Here is a 24,278-nt window from a genome sequence, read left to right as displayed (position 1 = left end):
TTTGTGCATTTACCAAGTTTTCAAATACAAGGAAAGCCCTAGCATCTGCTTCCATGAAATGTTCCTTCACTCAAAAGCTATTAATTCCAACAGTGCATGAAACAACAGACTGAACAATATTCAATGGGACAATAACTCGGGTAGTTTGGTTGCTGCATCACACTCTAGCCAACAGGATTCAATCCTGACCTCCATGGCATCTGTATTGACCTATTTTTTCCATGTGTTAGCTTGGAGTTCTTCCAGATGCTCTAGTTTCCTCCTAAACATGCATGGGTTGGTGGATTAATAGGCACCTATAAATTGCCTCTCCTCCAAGAGGATCACAACCTAGTCATGGTTTGGAGGCTTGCATGCCTCAAAGACCCAGAGAGCTATGTTGGCTGGAGCCTTGTGCTTTGGCTTTTGGTAGGGTCACTCTTGACAAACAGGTCAAAGGGTAGAGGCCAGACTAAGAGTGGGCCACCAGTTCTTCAGGTTCTGGGATTCAGCTCAGGGCTAACAACCCTGACTGGTAAAACAAAATTGTTACAGAAACAGCATTCTACATCTGAGTGCGAAAGTATTCCTGAGTCTCCACCTGGGGCAGTAGTGAAAATTGAAAAAGAAGCTACCGACATGATGAAGGAAGCCCTGAACACCACCAGAGATGGAGGACCTTTGTTGCTGTCCAGTGGTGCAACAGGCAGTAAGTAATGGACTGCCCGGTGGTGGAATCAGGGGACAATTGAGAGGAAAGTGGGGAGAATAAATTAAGGTCCTGATAAAGGATATCAAACTGAAACTTCAACTGTTTATTCTTCATCATAGATGCTGCCTGACCTGTTAAGTCACTTCAGCATTTTGTATGTGTTGCTCTTGATTTCCAGCACCTGCAGAATCTTTTGTGTTCAGAATAAATGAATGGTTGTTTGAGGCTCATTCTGGACACAAAGAGCTAATAAAGCCTGTTTCCGTGCTTATGATTCAATCACGCTGTAAAACCACTAACTTGATTTTCTGTCCCTTTGTAAGTGCAATGATTTGTGTAAAAATTGTGTGGTCTAGTTTTATGTACCATAACTGAAGCTTAACTTCTATAAAATTGTATAAGAATGTTCATATTTAAACTGATCACAGCAGAACTGCAGGTTGATGATCTGAATAGAACATAACGTGGACCAGATCAGCTATTTCCTTTCTCTTCCAAGGATATAAAATGGCCCAAAGGATGTTGCTTTCAAAAAAGAGCATAATGCTAAACCTGTTGAAGAGTTCAGAACTTTATTTGATTTGGTGATTGAACAATCATGTACATGTTTGAATTTCAGCTTGGCCACAACTTTGCAATTCAACTGAAGTATTACATATTTAGGGCTTATGATGATTTTACATTGAACTCGTAGTCTCTTATCAGATTCTATCAAGGTCAAATAATTGGCTAGATATTGAAAAGTTACCTCATATAATAGTGCAATCTATAACATATATTGGCAAAATATTTATAAGTTGCTTACCATTGGCTCCTTAACAAAACTCTTTTTCAAACAGTATAGCTCACTGTTAATAGGGAGTAAATCCAAATTAGTTTCCTTTTTATACTCTATACAAAGTTTTATTATCAGCTAAGTAAAGCAGTCCGAGTACCTCAGACAACATACTTTTCTTAATATATTCTATTACTGATTTTTATGCAGTAGACTCCCAAGACTATGGTCAACACGCTCCTAGAAGACAGTGGCACGGCTAATGTAGATGAACTGAACACACAGATGAGGGAGAGGGAGAAGTGGAGAGTCTGTCATCGTGCCTGATGCCGGCCCCCTGGGCCTGAGTCGATGAAGTAGTAGTAGTAGATTTTTATGCAGTCTTAATTCTGATGAGCCAAGTGTTTTGCTGATAGATACAAAAATTCCTGTTTAGTCCAATACCAGAAAACAGCCAGCCAATACCTTACAACCTTTGATCATCGATTTCTTTTTTAAATTGACATATCATCATTACGAAGGAGCAATATCTTTCCACAAAGGTAACTGGTAATTTGGAATGTTTGGATTTTTTTTCCCCTCTTCAATCACTGACATCTTGATAACCAGATACTATTGCACTCAAGAGACCACAGATCTGGAGCAGGGGGGAAAAAAACAAACAAAAAACACAAAAGTTAGGTGTGAAAGGTTATGGGGAGAAGACAGGAGAATGGGGTTGAGTGGAATAATAAATCAGCCATAATGGAATGGCAGAGCAGACTCGAGGGGCTGAATGGCCTAATTCTGCTTCTATGTCCTATGGTCTTATTATCTAAGCTGCTGAAGAAACCTGGTGGGTCAGGTAGCATTAGGAGACAGAGGGATGGTTGATCTTCAGGTTGAAATTGTACATTGGGGTTGCATGAGTAGAGAGAACCAGTTCAAAGAGACGGGAGTGAAGGGCGAGGCAAGGACTAGAAGGTGTGAAATGAAGATCTCGTTAATGTTAATTGCTGTCTTGCTTATTATTTGATAATTAGTTTTGCAACACAACCTATGTATTTTTTGCCATTCGAGCTAGAAGGTCAGCTCAAGTGCAATCTCCAGACCAGTATAATAGAAAATATGTCTGACCTTCCTCCACTGAACTATCCACCAGAAAAGCTTGAATATATTTTTTTTTAATGTGGATTAAGCTGTTGAAAATTCTCAGCTGATTCATTGGAACTCTTTACAGAGGGAACCAGACTGCATTACAATTTTACATCACTATTCATGAGGGCTTGTAACATTGTCGCATGTACCCAACAGTCCATGTTTAACTCTAAGTACTAACTCCCACTGTAAATATACAGGAACACACACACAATGCTGGAGGAACTCAGCAGGCCAGGCAGCATCTATGGAAAAGAGTAAACAGCCGACGTTTTGGGCCGAGATGCTTCATCAGGACTAAAATATACAGTATATGTTTTACTTAATGAGTCTGTATACACATCTATAATACGACCAGACAGACTCATTAGAAACCTCTGTGGTTTTATATTTGGCTCAAGTCATTTGTAAAACCAAAGAGAATTGAAACTACTTGCTGAAATTGTTTCATTTCTCTGTATAGATGTGCATATTAGATTTTGAACCGGCACCTGTGTCATATCATTGATTTTTATAGTAATACAAAAGAAACTTCCCTAAGGTTTTTTATATTGGTATAACCAGCCTGGATCTCTAATCAAAGATGCATGAGATTCTTTAAGAATTCTGCGAGTATGTGCTAACATAAATAGAAATGTCATGTTCAATGTTTCCTTCATGTACTCACTTCCTCCTGGTCAAAAAAATACTAGAACCAAATAGAAATTGCACACCAGCAGAATTATTTTCACAACTTACTTTTTTTAAAACAAGGTATTGTTGTATATCAGCTAGACAGCAAATGTTTTCTTTTTTTTCCCAGTGTGATTTTGTAGCAAATTAATTATCTAGTTTTCATCACAAAAATAGATAAACTGCTGTTTATAAACCATCTTATTCAATTGGATTTGCAAAGAGCATTTAATATCATTGTTGAGTAGTAGCATGAAAATCAAGTGAATCATTAATACAGAATTGAATGGATTATAAAATTTAAAAATACACATATTAAATAAAAGTGTACAAAAAGGTTTGTTTTTATTGCAAATTCAGCATTTAGACTGTGTCACAACCTATCTGTAACATTGATGCTTGGCAAATCACAAGAGGAAGAAGTCTAGATCCAATTCAATACATCATGACTCAAATCTAGATTTGCACTGCAACTCCCCTATAGAATTAAAAGTCTTTCCACTTTAACTGCAACCTTTTAGCAGATTTGATCTAAGAAGTTAATTAAGTTACAGATTTCAGTGTGTATATATAAACTAAAACATAATTTGTTGAAATTCTAATTATTCAACTTGGAGTATTTAATAAGGATGCTTCATAAAAATTCTGAAAGTGACAAGTAGCAAATATACTGATGTCTATTAGAACCTGACAATGAAGCTTGGGGTAAACATAGCAAGTTTATTAATGTTCTTCAGGGAAGGAACCTGCTGGCTGGGCTTAAGTGAGACATCGAGTCCAAATTAATATGGATGACTTGTAACAGTCTTCTGCATTTTCCTAACAAACCATTCATCTGTTCTTATGATAGCTGGAGATAGGCAATAAATACTAACTTCATCTGCAATCCACTTAATATAATAATTAGAACTGAAGAAAGTAAACTTAATAAAATTGAAATTAATAAAATGACTATCAATGTTGTACTGAATAAAAAAGCAAAACAAAAGTACACAAACTGGAAATTAGAATCAGAAACAAATACTTTGCAAGCCAGGCAGCATCAATGGAGAAGATGACTGAGTTAATGTTTCATCACATTGAGGGAAAAATAGAAAATAAGCTTGTTTCAATTGGCAGAGAAGGAGCAGTGTAACTAAATAAAGGAGATGCCTGTGTCAGGAGAGAATGAATGACACAAGTGAAGAGAAAGTGGTAACAGCTTGTTTATTGCAGCTGAGGAAATATTTGAGGAGGGAGATAATAGTAAAGTAGAGAGCGGAAAACAATGTTAGGACTGTGAGTGCATTTGTTGGGAATCTGAAATGACAGAGAACACTGGCAAACCCCAGTTGCTCAGGTAACAGTTCTGTTACAGACTGGAAAGGCTGGTTATCTGAAATTGCTGAATTTGATGTTGAATTCTGAGGGCTGAAACATACTGTGCCAATTCAGAAGGGAAGGTGTTCTTCCTCATTTTTATTTTGGACTTTATTGTAACAGGCCAAGGACAGAGTCATCAGAGTGGAAAAGGACAGGAAATTAAAGTGACAGACTACTGCAAACTCAGGATCTCCCTTGCAGAATGAAGGAAGGTGCTCTACAAAGTGATCATCCAATCGGCATTTGATTTCTCCAATGTAGAGGAGACCACTTCATGAATATCAAATGTATTACGTTAAATTACAAGAAATACAAGTCATTCACTACTTCACCTGGAAGGAACATTTGGTGCCCTAGATGGTGGAAAGATAAATAGTTTTAAAAAATACCTGAAGTGTAGGTGTTGCCTCTCCTGCTGTTTATGGGATAGTGGCATATGGAGGGGCATTGGTGCTGATTAGAGTTGTATCAGGTGAATCACAGAGAGAGTGATTCTGTCAGAATGCTAAATGGGAAGAAGAAGTGAGTGTTGGAAGGACCGTGGTGAAAGTACACTGTAGAAGAAATTACGTGGGATTATTGTTCAATAAGAAGACCTATGGGGTGAAGGATTGGACAAATGGAACCCTATCCTTTCTCTGGAAGAGGGAGGAAGGCTGAGAACAGAGGAAGTAAAGCAGAGATGCAGTTGAGAGTCTTATCAAGAATGGTAGTCGTGAGGATGGATCTATTGTTAAAGATGAAAAAAGGGAGCCATATCAAAGTTCAAAGTAAATTTATTATCAAAGTACATATATGTCACCACATATAACCCTGAGGTTCATTTTCTTTTGGGCATACTCAGCTAATCCAAAAACCATTATAAAATCAACGAAAGACTACACCCAACAGGGCATAGAAACAACCAGTGGTCAAAAGACAACAAACTGCAAATACAAAAAGAAAGAAATAAGAAGAAGAAATAAATATTGAGAACATGAGACAAAGTCTCCTTGAAAGTGAGCCCATAGGTTGTGAAAACAGTTCAATGATGTGACAAGTGAAGATTAGTTAAGTTATCCCCACTGGTTCAAGAGCCTGATGGATGAGGGGTTAATAACTAGTCCTGAACCTGGTGGTGTGAGTCCTGAGGCTCCTGTACCTTCTTCCTGATGGCAGCGGTGAGAAGAGAGCATGACCTGGGTGGTGAGGAACCCTGATGATGGATGTAGCTTTCCTATGACAGGGCTCCGTGTAGATGTGCATTTTACCCATGATGGCCTGGACCGAATCCACTACTTTTTGTAGGATTTTCCAGTCAAGGGTATGAGTGTTTCCGTACCAGGTTGTGTGAAGTACTGACATAAAAATATCATCAAAAGAGGTACCACTGGGGCTGGAAAAAACTAGAAAATGGAATGGAGTCGTCAAGGGAAGTAACTTGCTCAGAAAAAGAAAAACTGGAACATTCCTTTCATGATATATGTTGTTTGAAAATGAAGATAACTGTTTATCTAAAACTTAAATTTGCATAACAAAAGGGGAATTTCTATAATCAACAAGCTAATAGGACATTCAGTTCTTGTTCCAAGTTCAATTAGGTTCTGTCTGCTCTGCATTAGAACACCTGTGATCTACCTGTGATTTCTTAACTAACCAGAGTTTTTGGATCACATCCTTGATCATTTGTTTGATCCAGCACCCTTAGCTATTTGGGAAGGCTTTATCAAATTTCCAATAAAACTTACATGGAAATATACATCCAAATTCTACTCATAAAATGGTCAAACTCTGATTTCAAGATTTCTCAAATTGTTTCATCCAACAAATGGGATCATTTCACTGTTTCTTTGCTGTGAAATCCACTGAATGTTCCAAACAGCTTCTAAGATTCTGAACACCAAGGAATAACAGACAGGTTTCTAAAAGACATTCTTTCAATTTAATCTGAATCTCATTCTCTTAATCAGTGCTGCACTCTGTTGAAGACTAGGAAACCTGTAACCATAGGAACTGATTCCACAACCTATGGACTCATTTTCAAGGACTCTACAATTCATGTTCACAGTACTGTTTATTTGTTTTTTTTGTATTTGCGTAGTTCGTCTTCTTTTGAACATTGGTTGTATGTGTAGTTTTTCATTCATTTGACTGCATTTCTTTGTTTGACTGTGAATGCCTGCAAGAAAATGAATCTCAGAGTAGTATATGGAGACATATACATACTTTGTTAATAAATTTACCTTTAACTTTGTACATTGATCCTTTCTCAAGTGCCTGGAATTGAACTCAGGTCCAGGAGATGTACAGCCAGGAAGCTATTACCTCATTTTGTTAGTCCTGACGAAGGGTCTCGGCCTGAAACATCGACTGCACCTCTTCCTACAGATGCTGCCTGGCCTGCTGCGTTCACCAGCGACTTTGATGTGTGTTGCTTGAATTTCCAGCATCTGCAGAATTCCTGTTGTTTACCTCATTTTGTTAATCAGTTTCAATTAAAATTCAATTTGAATCAAATTGAAATAATCAGATGTTAAAATAAAATTCCAATTTCTGTCAAGAGCCTCAAATGACTTTCACATACTGCCATTTTATTTTCTTGTATAAACTCCCTTTCAACAGGCCACATACCAATAACTAACAGAAACAAAATTGTCACTTTCTACAAAATAGCACATGTAACTTTTTTTGAAGTTTTATATAGATGTGCCACTTTTACTTTTGCTTTGGTGAATTAACAAAATTTTAGACATTATGACATATGGAAGATAATTTCACTGCACTGCATTATTTCTTTTTTTTACTCTTTCTGTTAGTAAAACAAACACGAGTAACTAGAAGAGCAGACAAACCTGAAGGGAGTCACTAGAACAGGGTGGCATTACTGTAAAGATGGATGCTTGATAATCAATGTGGGCCCAGCGAGCCGCAGTGCCCACTCTTCTTTATAAACTGATATTTCTCCCGTCGAGGCACAATAGTTTATGACTTACTTACGGAAAATGATATGTGTGGATTGCCTCTCTCCCACTAAAGAGCCTTCCAAAAACTGAAAACTTACACAAAATAAGATGCAACAGGTTTCAAGTATTTTTACGGAAAAAGAATATTTCTGATAAATACAGGCACAGGCCTCACCACCACCTCCTATAAGGCATTTCAGTATATGCAAAAAATTAGAGTTGCCAGCACTGCAGATGTCCTATAAGTTAATTACACACATACACCCGCACATACACATTCTCTGATGCATCTATTCTTCCACATATCTCCCTATCCTATGCTACCATCTTCCACTTACATACTTTGACAACAGCATCTGCAGATTATTTTGTGTTTACATACTCTGTCAAACTGTCACACAATAGAGATTATTTGTGAAGTGGCCCTTTCATTTCAAGCCTCCCCAGTCCAAGCACTCTTATCTTTTATTCAGTATTAAATTGTTCTGACATCTTCTGCATTAAATGCTTTCCCTCAGAGACTGTTTTGTACCTAGATTGACTGCCCTTCCTTTCGGCGATTGGGCCGAGGTTGCTCATTTCCGAACTAGGTTTTTACCCAATCCAAAGGTTTCACTGTTGATAATTGTTCCTTACAAACATTTTCCAACTAGATGGTGGAAAGTTTATGTAAATACATTCCAGTGCTTTAAGTAGCATAACAAAGCAGTAATTAGGGAAATAGCAGAATTACTGAATAATTACCTTGTTTCTGTGTTTACTAACAGGAGTAAAAGAATGGATGTGACAATAAACGAATGTTTTTAAAAAAAAATCTATGACATTTAAGATAAATTAGTCAAGCTTGGAGAAGATAAAGCCTTGGGTCTGGATGGAATTCATTTCTGCAATTTTAAACAATGAGGGGAAGAGATACCAGAGGCATAGTTACAGATATGAAAATTCAGCAGAAAAGGAAATTGTACCAGTGACTGGCGTACAGCTAATGAACTTCTAATTTTAAAAAAATCATGAAACCATACAGCAGGAAGGGAGGCCAGTCAGCCCATCATGACTGAGCTAGCTCTTTGAACGCCTCATTAATTCATCCCAGTCCCCTGCACTTCCTCTCAACTAATGCAATGTTTTCTGCTAGGTGTTTAAACAACTTCTGTGTAATTCCCTTTCGAAAGTCATTATTGAAATACTTCTAAAAGCATTTAGGCAATCGACTTAGATCATAACATCTGGCTACATAATTATCTTTTATCAGCTTGCAGCTTTTGGTTCTCATACTTACAAAGCTCAAGTTTCTGATGCCTCTCCATATAATTAAGTCTTTCATCTACACTCTGTCTTACGCGTTGACATCCCTCTTAAATCCACTGTCTAGAATAAAACTCAATATTTCAGCAGGCTGTAAATGGAAATGAGGGCTGCATAAAGGTTTAGTGTGCCTTCCCTTTGAACTTTCTTTTCCTGTTAATAAAGTTCATAGTTCTTTTAAACCTTTCACAATTTGTCTTGCCAATCTCGTTTGCTTTTATACATCTCTCTGCTCGTCTAAATCCTTTATTAATTTATGTTCCTGTTTCTTGAACAAAATGACGCACTTCATGCTTCTTTCCGTAAAATTTCAACACTGTATCTGCCCATCCCACCACTTTGTTTCCATCCTCCGCAAGCCACTTTCGTTCTCCAACTTTATTTATTACAAATCTAAGGCCCGCGTCACCTGCAAATTTTAAGATGACGTGGTCCACAATCAAATCCAGATCCTTATGTTCCCAAAAATGACATCCAGATTCATCAACCAAATATTTTCCCCGGTTAAAAAAACATTAATTTCCTATTCCGGACCCACTTCTCCCTACCTCCTGACCTATTTTCCTCTACTGCTTAGCCTGTTTCACCTACTCTCTTCTCCTTGTTGACCTACTTCCACCCCCCAGTTACCCAGTTCCCTCTCCCTCCTAAATCATTGTCCTCTGCCTTCTGAACATTGCCCTCCCCCCCTGATTCAATCCCATCTCTAATTCCCTCCCCACCCCTCAGTATCTATTACCCAACCCTAGCTATTTTATGGCCAAATCCTCTCTGCCCTCTAACTGCCCCCTGCCAAACTCTTCTCTGCCTCCTGACCAACGTTCCCTCTAATTTTTTTCGTACAGTTGCGACGGCCAGGCATTGCTCTAAGCAGGAGATCTTTACCTGGCCTAAAAACTGCACGGCATTTTAATGTTTTTTTTTGTAATAAGCATACTATGAATATTTAGAATGAAAATTGAAAAATCATGTATTTTTTATTTTATTTATTAATTGAAGGGTATAATGAAATACGGTACAACCAAGAAAATCTTTCGCGTTTCGTAAGCTTTTTCTCATCTTTCTTCATTACAAATCCATTGTCTATAAAGACTGTCCAGATTAAATTCACATCCAGATGAAAGTCACATCTTAATCCGCATTAGATCATCCAAATGTTCCACTTCTAAGTCTGTTTCTCAATTTACATATGATGGAATTCATAAAACGGAATCCACAAAACGGAATCCACATTCACAGTCAGCACTAGAAGAGCGTAATGTTCAAATGATGTCAACAAAAATTCAGTTCTTCGTATTTACGTAGTTCAATATATCAGTGAACATCTTAATTGAACCAGTCTTAAGTTTCTCAGAAACCACAAATTTGCAATCACAATATCGCTGCGATATATTTGAGGCAATATTTTCTTCATAGTTTGTAATAATAGCTCAGTATTTTTTTTGTCAGTCATACAACACTCTCTTTTCCCAGTGTTGTGAAAAACCCTAACAATGTAAATACGTCAAAGCTCTAAAATGTTTCAAGGTGAAGGTTGTGGTATGTTTATTATTTAGAAAATTTATGGATTATATTCATTAACACATTAATAATTACAAGGTATTTCACAGTTATATTAATATAAACATCTAAATTATATTAGCAAAAATTCAAAATTATATTAACATTATTTAAAGAAAATTCCAGCTGTGCAGCAACAAAGACTATGAGCATGGGAGCATTTCGGTAACAGCACCACCCATGCAGCTTAGAGGGAACTCCCTCCCTTCTGACCTAACACTTTCTGCCTATTACCTCTTACTGAATTTCACACCCATGCAACAGTTGCTTCTTTAATTGGAATAGCTTTAATGCTGATCATGCCTTTGTGGTTTATATGGTCAAACACTTGGATAAACTCCAAACTATCAGCATTAAACACAATACCAACACCCAGCTTTTTCATGACTTCATCAGAGAAATCTTTCAGTTTGACAAACACAATTTGTCGACACACACTAAATAGTGCAAAAAGAAAGGAATAATAAGGTAGTGTTCATGGACTGTTCAGAAATCTACTTTCATTTAATACTCCATATTTTTCCAAATACCAATTCATTTTGTTACAGATTAAAATCAGTAAATCTGTCACTGATCTTAGGAAACTCGCCAATACTTGCCAAGTTTATTCCTATATTTTTTGTCTATCGGATCTGGAATTCCTCCTTAGCCTTTGATAGAGTGAATATGGAGAGGACGTTTCCTTTGGATGGGGAGTCTATGGCTAGAGGACACAGCCTCAGAATAGAGGGGCATTCTTTTAGATTGGAGATGAGGAGGAATTTCTTTAGCCAGAGAGTGGTGAATTTGTGGAATTCTTTGCCACCAGGCAGCTACGGAGGCCAAATCTTTATGTATATTTAAGGTAGAGGTTGATAGATTCTTGACTGGTTGGGGCATGAAGGGATATAGGGAGAAAGCGGGAGATTGTGGCTGAGAGGAAAATTGGATCAGCCATGAAGAAATTGTGGAGCAGACTCAATGGCCAAGTGGCCTAATTCTGCTCCTATATCTTATGAAATTTTCCATCTCTCTCCACTCCTTTTAATATCCTCTCACTCCTCGGGCTTTTTGTCATCAGTCCTAGTAGTTCCCAATAAAATTTATTCAGGTGATGTGTGATGTAATGCAGTTAGGGAGGGGTAACAAGATGAGAATGTGCAACAGATGAGTGTATACTATGTAGTAAAAGAGCGATACTGGGATACATAACTACAGATTCTTTAAGGCAGCAGTGGTCATAAACCCACACGTTTTAGCACCCACTGCAAACTTTGAGATTATGCCATGTATGGTCAAATCTCTTTAATAGCTTAAGCAAAGAATATGAGAGAAAGGAGATCATAATAGAACTGCATAAAACACCAGATACACCAGTGCTAGAGTGATGCATGTTGTTCATACAACCAAATTACTGGAAAGGTGGGATTACATGCTAGAAGATGCAAGGAGGATGTACGAGGATGTTGACAGAACTGGAAAATCTTGGCCATAAGGAAAGGAAGGTTAAACTTGTGTTATTTTCTTTGGAATGGAGGAGGTTAGTGGAGACATAATTGAGTATATAACATTATGAGATGCTTGGAGAGAGGAAATTGAAAGGACTAATTTCACTTAGCAGAGGGGTCAAAAACCAAGGGCCATAGATTTACAATATCTGAATTAGAGTAGATACAAGGAAAAGTGTCTGCATAAAAGGCAGTCAAACTCTGGAATTAACTGTCTAAGGGGATGGTTGAGCAGAAATCCTTATCATATTTAACAAGTACTGGGATGTCTACTTGAGCTGAGCTCTACAGGACTATGAACCTTGTATTAGAAAGAGGAAACAGCCTGGGTAGCTCTTTTACAATCAGCACAGAACCTGCTCCATTTTTGTCAGAAATCCTCAATGATTCCATTTTATGTGGCTTGGTACTTGATTTTGTTTTTAAGTTCTCCAATGCTTTGCCTTGGGATATTTTACAATAAGCAATGTCCTACATAGTTAAAAGTTGTTGTTGTTTTGAAGAGCGCTCCAATATTAATATTTCTTCAGATTCATGTCACTACTCCTATATTTCGGAAGTACTGGAAAGTTGGGGCCTGATTTGCACCAATTTGCACCATTACTTCTCGAGGTAACCCAGGATGCATCCTACCTAGAAAAGGTGACCTTCCTACTTAGAGCAGTATTAACATCTCCCATTTATCTATTTCTGTTCAGACCAATTTCTCTACAGCCTCTTCCTTTAACTGCCTCATTAGCACTGTCTTCTTCTTTAGTGAAGATAGATGCAAAGTGCACATTAAGTAATTTAGTCATGATCTCTGCTTCCACAAGATCTTATTGCTGCTCTCCAATCTATCCTCGTATATTTTCTTTGTCTTCCTTGTTTCCTTTTTCAGTTCATCTCTGCATTTTTTGTATTCAGCTCAGTACTCTAATGAACTATGAACACAACATCAATCTCAAACCCATTTTCTCTATTTCATTTTAATCTTTGTACCTTTTGACATTCAGTGAACTTGTTTTAAATGCATTCCGCAACTCCCCCCCACCTCCACTCAAACTAGCTGCTTTCTGAAAGTTTTTCGTTTTTATCCTACCTAATCATTGTTGATTCTAAATTATACCTGCATCCTTCAAAATTAGCCCTTCTGTAGTTAAGTATTGTGCCCATTAAATTTTTCCCTTGTTCCTGTCCATGGCTAAGATTAAGCCAAAAATAATTATGATTGCTGTTTGCATTCCCCAAAAGTTTAAAGGTCAGCACAATATCGTGGGCCAAAGGACCTGTACTGTTCTATAATGTTCTATATTCTATATTCTATGTTTAGAGATGGTTTATCGGCTGTTCCTTTCTTACCAAAATGGAAATAAACTTTAAGTGGCTGTCTATCGTTCTTTTGGAAGTCCTTATCACAAAGTTGAGTGAAGAGTTGCAGTACACTTAAATATTTAACCATTGTGAGAATTCAAAATCATGGGATTTTTGATTAAGCATATTTTTCAACGTAAAGTCTAACAGAGATACCTGAATTCTCAAGAAGAGAATGAGCTGGGATGATGGATGGTGTGGGTGATGATGAAGATGTGTCAGGAAATGGAGAGGAACAGCTGTAGGTTTTGAAATGCTCGCTTTGACCGACATTCATCAAATTAAAAGAGGTCAGTGTGTCCTTTGTTTGTAGTACTGTTTGAAAAGCAGCTTAATTTTTCTAAAGAACCAAAATACTGCCTGCACATGTCCTAACTGTTTGTCTGCCCAACCTGTGGCTTGGCTGATCCCACAGCGAAGGGCTGAGCAGGAACTTCAGCATAATGGGATGCGTCAACAAAAAGTGATGGGAGTCATCCTGCCCCAAACCTGTTTGACGGCTTTGTTTGACTCAAACTGAAAAGATTGTCCATTAATTCTGCTACTGCCACTCTCTGCATATAATATCCTGAAACATCCATCTGACTGCACTTTCAAGAAGTGGCCATGGGTTCAGATCATCCAAGTTAAAATGAGCTTCTGAAAGCTGGCAGGCGTCTCAAACTTCCACCCAGCTGATGGAACCATTGACTCAACTGTGATCCACCACTGGAATCGTTATAATACCCATTTGGGGAGTGCAAACCTTTGCAGATTTGCTTGCACTATGGCCAAGAATGCTCCCTCAAGGGCCATTGAATTTACTGAAGATAATTAGCCAGAGAGGGGGGCCGTACATGATAGCCTATTTTTATTTAATTAAATTGATAAATGAATTTAATTGTTTCATTGCACCTTAAATGCTTTTAATAAATTTTAACATTTATAAAAAATTAACAGTATTGTTAATTTTTAACACTTCTTCAGAGACATCCATAGATGCTCAATCTCCTTTACAGCTCAAACCTCTGGTGAACGTACAAGTAGGACAGAACTTCGCAAAGCACCTTGGGAGCAGGCTTGCCATTCAGAATAGCATTGGGCTGTTCTGGGCCTCGTTAATTAGCAGGCACCCAGCTTCCCAAAGAAAGACCACATCTGACGACCAAGGGCAGACTGCCTGATGAGCTGAATTACTGTGGCTAATAGAGGGAGTTTCTTCACCATGGGGACCAGAGTTTACATTTTAGGCATGTTCAGTAGTTCCGGTACAAACTGTATCCAAAATTGCACCTATTTAGGAAAGTTGAGCTAATTTTCTTTTAAAGTTCCTGTTCAAATTTTCTTCCGAAGTTCAATGAAGTAAATATATTATCAAAGTGCATATATGTCACCATATACTACCCTGAAATTTATTTTTTGAGGACATGTACAGTAAATATAGAGAAACACATTTGAATCGATGAAAGATGGCACACAAAGGTGGACAAGCAACAAATGTGCAAAAGACAATAAATCATGCAAATACCAATAAATAAATAAATAAATAAATAAATAAATAAATAATAAATAAATATTGAGAACATGAGTTATAGAGTCCTTGAAAGTGAGTCCATAGGTTGTGGAATCAGTTCAGTGTTAGGGTGAGTGAAGTTCTGCACTCTGGTTCAGGAGCTTGATGGTTGAAGGGTAGTAATTGACCCTGAACCTGGTGGTGTGGGAACTAAAGCGCTTGCACCTCCTTCCTAGTGGCAGCAGTGAGAAGAGAGCATGGCCTGGATGGTGGGGATCCTTGATGATGGATGCTGCTTTCCTTACAGATGTGCTGAACGGTGGGAAGGGCTTTGCCTCTGATGGACTGGATGGTATCAACTACTTTTTGTAGGATTTTCCACTCAAGGGCATTGGTTTCCATACCAGGCTATGATGCAACCAACATGACCCACACAGCCAACACACTTTTCGTCCCTCTTCCCTCCGGAAGAAGGCTCAGGAGCTTGAAGACTCATATGGCCAGATTTGGGAACAGCTTCTTTCCAACTGTGATAAGACTGCTGAACAGATCCTGACCCGGATCTGGGGCGAACCCTCCAAATATCCGGACCTGCCTCTCGGTTTTTTTTTTGCACAACCTAACTTTCCATTTTCTATTTATGATTTATAATTTAAATTTTTAATATTTACTATTGATTTGTACTCCAGGGAGCGGGAAGCGCCAAATCAAATATCGCTGTGATGATTGTACGTTCTCGTATCAATTGTTTGGCGACAATAAAGTATAAAGTATGAAGTATAAAAGTATACTCTCCACCACGCATCTATAGAAGTTTGTCAAGGTTTTAGATAACATACCAAACCTTTGCAAACTTCTAAGAAAGTAAAGTTGCTGTTGAGCCTCCTTTGCTGGACCGAGGACATATTCTCTGAAATGATAACGCCAAGGAATCTCCAATCACTGACCCTGTCCACCTCTGATCCCCTGAAGAGAACTGGCTCGTGGACCTCTGGTTTCCTACTCCTCTAGTCAATAATCAGCTCTTTGGTTTTGCTGGTGTTGAGTGAGAAATTATTGTTGTGTCACCATTCCGCCAGATATTCATTCTCCCTCCTATATGCTGATTTGTCACCACCTTTGATTCAGTCAACAGTGGTGTCATCAGCACACTGAAATATGGCATTGGAGCTGTACATGGTGTCACAGTCGTAAGTATAATGCAAGTAGAGCAAGAGGCAATGCATACAGCCTTCTTCACCTGTGCTGATGGTGATTCTGGAGGAGATGTTTTTGCCATTCCAAACTGACTGGTGTCTGCAAGTAAGAAAATCAAGGATCTAGTTTCACAAACAGCAATTAAGGCCTTATTGATTAGTTCTGAGGCCATGATATTGTTGAATGCAGAGCTGTAGTCAATGAAGAGCATTCTGATTGAAGAGCATCTCACTATCCAGATTTTCTAGGGTTGAGTGAAGTCCTAATGTATTGGCATCTGCTGTTGATCTGTCATGACACAAAGCAAATTGGAGCAGGTCCATGTCACTCCTCAAGCAGGAGTTGTCATGTTACATCACCAACCTCTCAAAGCACTCCTTCATAGTGGACACAAGGAATTCTGCAGATGCTGGAATTTCAGGCAACACACATCAAAGTTGCTGGTGAACACAGCAGGCCAGGCAGCACCTCTAGGAAGAGCTACAGTCGACATTTCGGGCCGAGACCCTTCGTCAGGACTAACTGAAAGAAGAGCTGGTGAGAGATTTGAAAGTGGGAGGGGGAGGGGGAGATCCAAAATGATAGGAGAAGACAGGAGGGGGAGGGATGGAGCCAAGAGCTGGACAGGTGATTGGCAAAAGGGATATGAGAGGATCATGGGACAGGAGGCCCAGGGAGAAGGAAAAGTGGGGGGGGGGGACCCAGAGGAGGTTACCATGTTCTTCTTGGGCACTGGTATACTTGAAGCCTGCTTGAAGCAGGTGAGTATTTCAGACTGCTGATGTGAGAGGTCAAAGACATCAGGAAACACTCCAGCCAGTTGACAAGCACAGGTCTTCAGTGCTTGTTCTGCTTTGGCATTTCATCCAACCCTACATCTATTCACAAGTGCAATCATGTGTTAAGTTGATACGTTTAAAACACTTAAAAGTGTATTCATTGATGTACTTAAAACTGTTAACTTGGTAAAATGTAATGTGTGATTAATATTGTCTAAACTGTTCTTGTCATAAAAAAGCATTCTGAATCAGTGGCTTGAGAGTAAAGTGAATTTAAATAGCTAAAATAACTTATAGAAATATCAACTGTTCTGTTCATCGTTAAAATTATTTTTTTTCTTAGAAGTATTCCTACCCTTTGAAAGAATATCTATTTGTCTTGTGTTACCCAAAAATTCCATCTTTATTTTTATAGTTTCTTGAGGACCTGCAAGTAAGTAGAGGTAGTGTAAACACCGATGTGGATTGATGGGGCACAGTTGTAATTTTGTGTGCAAGCTTCACTTCAAGCATAACATTTTTCATGCAATTCCAAAAAGATTGTACAAACTCAAATTACAGTATTCAGAATATAAGTTGCCATATTCCAGGCTACTTACAGTATATCATTAGATATACATCAGAAAAATCACACAAATGAGCAGAGACTCCAGACATGGTACTAAAGCTGTTAAAAGCCCAGGAATGGGTCAGGAACACTTGTGTCTTCTGCCTTGAGAAAATGCCTGGATGCACAATCGATGCATTCATAGCCTCCCAGACATAGTCGAACATTGTAAACTGAGTAACTCTCCCAGGTGCTTGCAAGGTGCCAGTTGTATAAAAATCAATAGCTCCAATTATCTTCAAACCTACCATGAAGTCAGTTGCTATCTAGGAATAGGATTCCATATTGGATTCAACATAAGACAAGAGTCAGCCATTAGTGTATTTCTACAGGAATGAAACCAATGAAGACACGTTGCAGTTTCGGTACCATTGTTGGTTTATCACTTGAGAAGGAGAATGTCACTGTTATGCTCCCTCATAATTCAGCTGATCAGAAGCTACAAGAGAAATGCCCTGCTCTACTCATGAGCGATTTGATTCTACAAAGATGTTAAAGAAGTCTGTTCCTAACCACAGTATTTAAAATGTCTCCAGCTGAAATGAACACATTCCAGGGAATACAAGGGTATTAAGTGCAGAAAATTATATCTTGGCTTCCTTTTTTCTGACGAGACCCATAGTATTTGGCAGTATTCATGTTTTAATCAATGTGTACTGATTTATTACACCTAGTTTAAACTGAATATGGATATTTTGTGCCAGTAATGAACATTTTTAGAGCTGTATAGCAGTCAGTGTTAACTCACAATAATGTATTAGCATTAATGCAAATCAACCAAGGTTCAAAACATTGGCATGTGCAGTACAAAGGATCATTACTGTATTACAGAATAAAATTCACTACAGGAACATTTCCTTCCAGAAAGGTTTAAGTTTATAAAATGATATAAATATCTTCCTTAACAAACAGTTTTGGTCAGGATGCAAACAAGGCAGAATTGTAAACGGTGCAAAAATGAACAGTTTGGGTACACAATGTACAAGGGGAACAATAGTAAGTGAATCAAATGCATTTCTCTTTGTGCCCCCCAGTGGACAATGAACATGAGTCCCAAAATCTTAATTTCTTCTTTTGGATATGTGAATACATTTTTTTTGCCAATTTTCACACTTCCTCTCCTGAAGATGTTGACTTGTGTCAAGGTATCATTTCAAGTTGTCATATAGACTCTTGTGGTTACAACCATCTTGCATGATCTGTTGTGAGTGTTGTAAATTTCACTGGGACCCTTAAATCCTGACACAACCTTCTTCTAACATTACTCCTGCAGTATGCATTTCCATAGAGACTACCTTGGCTTAGTTCAGCATGGCTGCCCAATCATAAAAGAGCATTTATGCTATAACCATAGTTTCATTTCCAAATCTTCTATGCCATTATATACACTCTAATGATCCATCTATAACCATTGCATTTTAATCATATGCTACACTTTGGTGATGCCAGCATTATACGTGGTGGGACTCTGCAAAATCTATCAAGTCTATTTTCCTTTATTTCTCCCAGGCTGTCCTCTGCTTCTCTGACATCTATTCCCGGTGAAACTGAACTTCCTGCAGCTGAATACCAGGGAGACTGAAGCCATTGCTGTTTCAGTGGCACAGACCCTAGTCTCATGTTTCACCTGACCTTTGCCTTAGGCAAAACACAACTAAACATAAAATAAAGCAAGAAAGTGCAGGAAGCTCTCAGCAAGTCAGGCAGCATGAGTTTCACCTCAGACGGAAAGTTTGAAGAAGTTTGGTGTGGGTCCCCAAATCCTAAGAACGTTCTACAGGGGCACAGTTGAGAGCATCCTGACTGGCTGCATCACTGTCTGGTATGGGAACTGTACCTCCCTTAATCGCAGGACTCTACAGAGAGTGGTCAGACAGCCCAGTGCATCTGTAGTTGTGAACTTCCCATGATTCAGGACACTTACAAGGACAAGTGTGTAAAAAGGGCCCGAAGGACCATTGGGGACCCGAGTCACCCCAACCACAATCATCCCAGCTGCTACTATCCAGGACATGGTACCGCAGCATAAAAGCCAGGACCAACAGGCTTCTTCCACCAGGCCATCAGACTGATTAACTCACACTGGTTTGAGTGTATTTCTATGTTACATTGACTGTTCTATATATTATAAATTATTATATATTACTATGATTGCACATTGCACATTTAGACGGAAACGTAATGTAAAGATTTTTACTCTTCATGTATGTGAAGGATGTAAGAAATAAAGTCAATTCAATCTCGAGAGAGAAAGTGACCTGGCAAAAAAGAGGGAGCAGACAATTTAAACTCTAGAGAGGATAAGGGGGTGGATAGGACAAAGAAATCTCTCGGATAAGGCTTATATTGATCCTGAAGCTTGAACTCTGTCTCTTTTTCTACTGATGCTTCCTGATCTGCAGAGTGTTTCCAGCAACTGTACATTTTTTTATTCATTACCTAATGTTGTATCAACTGTTTGCTAACTGTGAATTGTACAACAGCAGAACAAAAGGTGGGACTGGGTATGCAATGTGTAAGGGGGACGATGAAGAGCTAATCTAATGCTTTTCTCTTTTTGCCCCCATAAGTTGATATATGATCGACAGTTTTCTGACCATATATCATCCCTCGCAACATTCACTTTATAACATCAGTCCTTTCTGTTCTGAAACCTTCATCCATTCCTCTCTATCTTCAGTCTTCAGCTGGTGATATCCAGTGGTACAAAATGTATTCATGGGGAAATCAACAAAATGTTTCACAGCATAGTTATTTTATTCCTCAATAAACAGGCAAAGAGACCTGCTATTTATTGCGGACACATATTGAACCGCTGTGGGGAGAAATTTCAACTCTTGCTAATTAGTCCAAAGCTCCTCCAACTCCTTGCTGTTCACTCACCTGCTCCAATTCATTCAAAACTCCAACACAAATCAACTCCCACCATTCGTCTCCCTAGACTTACTGAACTACATTGATTGCACAGTACTTCAAGCTTAAAATTGATATCCTTGCATTTAAATTCCTCCACAGCATCTTCTGTTCCCATTTCTAAATGCACAATCCTTCTGACCTCCTTATACCCTGACTCACCAATGATGCCTTATTGATGCTGCATGTGCAGCTTCATAAATTAAAGATATTTATTGCAAATGATAATAATAGGGAACTACAGATTCTGGCGACCAGAAATGAAAACAGAAAGTGATTCAACTCGAAGACCCTATTGTGAACTGAAACATTAGTTTTGTCTCTCCTTCCACACATACTGTTTGACCTACTGATTGTTTACAGAATTTTCTACTTTTTTTTTGTAACTGTTCTTAAATTAGATCCAGTTTGGACAGTGTAAAGCTGTACGGAGCTCTAAGTGTTGATATTTAAATGTGCATTTAGATTCATTTAAATGGCATGAAACATGTTTATTTGCAATTTGCAGCAGTTGGAGAATCGTGATCTAAACAGGAGGGTGGCCATTTGGCCTATCAAGTCTGCACTAGCTCTGCAAAAGGAGCAATGCAACTAGACCCACTAACTTGCCCTCTCCCTGTAACACTGCAAACTATTTCCTTTCAGATGCCTATCCAATTCCCTGTCCACTGCTTTATTTGAATCTGCTTCCTTGCTAATTGAGGTTATTTTGTTAGTTGCCTTCATTCTATATAACCCCCTCCCCTCCCCTCCCGCTTACTCCCACCCCACAGGTTCACCTATCACCTGCCAGTTTGTACTCCTTCCTCTTTCCCTCCCTCCACCCTCTTATTCTGGCTTCATCCTTCTTCCTTTCCAGTCCTGATGAAGGGTCTCAGCCTGAAACATTGACTGATTTTCCCCCTCCAGAGATACTGCCTGGCCCGCTGAGTTCTTCCGGCAATTTCTGTGCATTACTCTGGATCGCCAGCATCTGCAGAATCTCTTGTATTCCGTGTTTACTAGATGTTGATTCCTTCAGCAATGGGAGCAGTTTCAGTCTATCCACACCCTTCATGATTTCGGTTCTTCTTCAGCCTCTGTTCCATGGAAAGCCATTGAAGTGTACTTAAAGGGTCCCTGCAGTTTCTGTTCTGTGCTGTTTCTGAATCCTTTGTATTTTTCCTTAAGTATGATGCCTAGAAATGAACCGTGGACAGACACTCGTTTTCCAAAGGTTCATTATAATTTATCCCTAGTAATCCTTGCCTTTGGATCCCTTAATCCCTTGCGATTTTTTAAAAACTACTTTCTCAACATGCCCATTTCAAAAAAAAAAGCTGCTCACATATCCCCAGGTCGCAAAACTAGAGAAGATTTTCACAGTAACGTCCTCGGAAACATTCTGCAATCTGCGCGCCAGTGGTTAACGTGGACCTGATTTTGCGGTGGTGTTCGTAAACATGCGGTGTTCTTCATCCTACAGTGAGCGTGAATTACCAATTACCAACCGCCCATTCATTCCGAGAATCCTGAAGCGCATCTTATATCTAATAATTTTCTGCGGTCTTCAAATGTTTTTGACAATAGATACCGTGTGTGTTTTTTTTCTGTGAGATGTTTTTGACTCTTTTAACGCAACGAAATTCACCTAATGCTTCGTATAGATTTTGAAACGAGCGACATTTCATTAATTTTCGAGGAGGAGTTAAATGCACTGCTAAAGCTTCTCAACGAATTTTTTCGAAGTCTTTTATTATAGCCCCAAGCGTTTACCCCTTTGATCCTTTCTGACTTCAGGAACGTTTAGGCCGACTCGGAGGAGCTTCATAACTTGAAGATGGTGTCAACTTTAGGATGAGCAATGGGCATGCGCCAAATTGGGGGGAAAAATCTGAAGGTGCTGGAAATCTGAAATAAAATCGGGCAAAGGAAAAAAAACCCTGCAGGTCAGTCAGCATCTGCAGAAAGAGAAGAGGAGTTAACGTTTCAGGTCGAAGCCTTGATGAGCTCCCTTCTCTTTCCCCAGATGCTATCCGACTTACTGAGAGTTCCTTTTGAGAGATTAACTGGAAGCCATTATTAACGCAATCGTTCGCAGACTTGTCGCCTCAGGAGTTAGTTGCCGCCAAGGCTCATCACACGCGTCCTCGTGTTAATGATTGTGAACGGGGTTTGGAGGGAGATGGTGAATGTTTCGGTGGTCTGGGTCTAATTAAGGAATTGAGGTGGTGGTGAGGTGCCACTGAGTGAGGAGTAACAGCGACCCGTAACGGCAGGAAAAATACCACTTTGAGTTGGTGGGATGATGAAACGATTCCAGTTGCGAATAGTCCACCGCTGATTTGATTTAATAATTAGCGAATGGAGCGTGTGGGAACTTGAAATTCCAACGGACCACAGCATCTTTTATATATAACAGCCAAACAGACGTAACTTGTATCAGCAAAATAACCCAAACGAAGCCATCACCTCCTTCCTCCTCTTAAATTCCACCCCTTCCGAACTGAAAGCTACCATCTATAGCGCGAAATACTAAACTATACAAATTAAAAACCTTTCAAGATACATTTGTGTCAATACACGATGCACACACCAGCGAGATCTCAATGCTGTAAATCATAATATGGATTTTATCCTTAAGGCTGATGACTGCACGTTTTGTGGTTAGTCTTATTATGTCTGTTTAGAGATGAATGTTCAGCACTGAGTACCATTTGTTAAAAAAGACCACGCAAGGTGGAAGAAACGGCATGCTTTACGTGGACATATTTACATCCCATTAATAACTGCAGAGTTTGTACCGGTAACCAACAACCACGCCTCCATCCCCACAGCACGGTTTGCACAAACCAAGTCTTCCAATTTTTTCAGTCTGTGGAGCTCTGTTGCGTTAGTTCGCGCAGACTAGAACTGGACTTAAAGTGAAGGTCCAGGTGTTCTCTGGAAATCCCCCAGTTTTGCCAAGTCTTTGCCCAGAGTTATCTGTCACTCGCCGCACGTTTGGATCGGCGCCAAATTAACAAACGCAGGCACTTTCCCCAAAACGAAGTACCACCACTAGTCAATTTTTGCTCGCCTGTGCACCTCGCACACTGTCAGACGCTTCGGCGTTTTGCTTTTTACCAACGTTAATCATGTTCAGTGACAGTCTTGTTAAGTGGTTGAATTAAAACTAAAAAAAAACGAATAATTGTCTTCGGCATATAGAGGATACAGATTCCTTATTTGCACGCAGCTTAGTCACAAGTTTAACATCGCTTTTCATAAGGGTCCAATAACTAGTCTTTCTCTAAATTAATTTTCCTTCATGCTTAGCAGTCCTCTAAAGGTCACATCGTGCTTTAACGCTCAGATTTTGTGAAATTGTTGTTTCTGTGGGATGTGGTTTAACAAATTAAGACAGGTCCGAAATGAAGTCTTAAGTCCAAAGCATAAATGATTTCCAGTTTATAAAGGTCTGCTTTGCTTTGCTACATCGCAAATGATCTACTCAAATCTAATTTAATTCTATGTGCAACTCCGAAAATGAAAGATTAAGTAAAGGAGTCAAGAAATGCTGATGGTTACAGGGTGAAGCCTCGCGTTCTGCCAATCCTATGAAGTGCTCTAGCGCATCACTGCGAGTGTCTGCTTACCGCTGGATCGCCGGACAATATTTTCCAAGAAAGTGTTCTGTGGTGCCACCAGGCCTCTTTTCCCACCGGGCATCCTGGGTTTGCAGAGTTTTTGGAAGATGCTGTTGGGCGGCGAGTGCTTTCAGCGACTCGGGGCAGATGGTCAGTTTTTGGTGGGAGTGGACTCATAGTTAGCGCCCAGGCTGGGGCTGCAGTTCCTGTCGCTGTTGGTACATCGCTGGCACTGGCAGCTACCAGGCGCCGCAGCTGCGCACTGCGCTCCCGAGGCATGTACCATCTCGCTGCCACACCGCTTACCGAGGTGGGGGCACGGCGGTGGAGCCAGAGGGGATAGGTGGAGAGCTTCATGGAACTTTTCACCATCCCCGCTAAGACCCTCACTCCGTCCA

At 39.4% G+C, this 24,278-nt stretch overlaps 1 protein-coding gene across 1 annotated transcript in view; it reads right to left on the bottom strand.

The window, feature by feature from the left end:
* kcnh5b (potassium voltage-gated channel, subfamily H (eag-related), member 5b) overlaps nucleotides 1–23,962 on the bottom strand; it is a 479,712-nt gene extending 455,750 nt beyond the window's left edge. Inside the window, exon 1 of the mRNA XM_063061314.1 lies at nucleotides 23,890–23,962. Within this exon, the coding sequence (XP_062917384.1) occupies nucleotides 23,890–23,962 (73 nt within the window). The remainder of the gene's footprint in view (nucleotides 1–23,889) is intronic.
* Between the last annotated feature and the right edge of the window lie 316 nt (nucleotides 23,963–24,278).

This window comes from Mobula hypostoma, chromosome 1 (assembly GCF_963921235.1).
Source record: "Mobula hypostoma chromosome 1, sMobHyp1.1, whole genome shotgun sequence".
Classification (NCBI taxonomy): domain Eukaryota; kingdom Metazoa; phylum Chordata; class Chondrichthyes; order Myliobatiformes; family Myliobatidae; genus Mobula; species Mobula hypostoma.
This window is presented reverse-complemented; position numbering and strand designations above follow the sequence as displayed.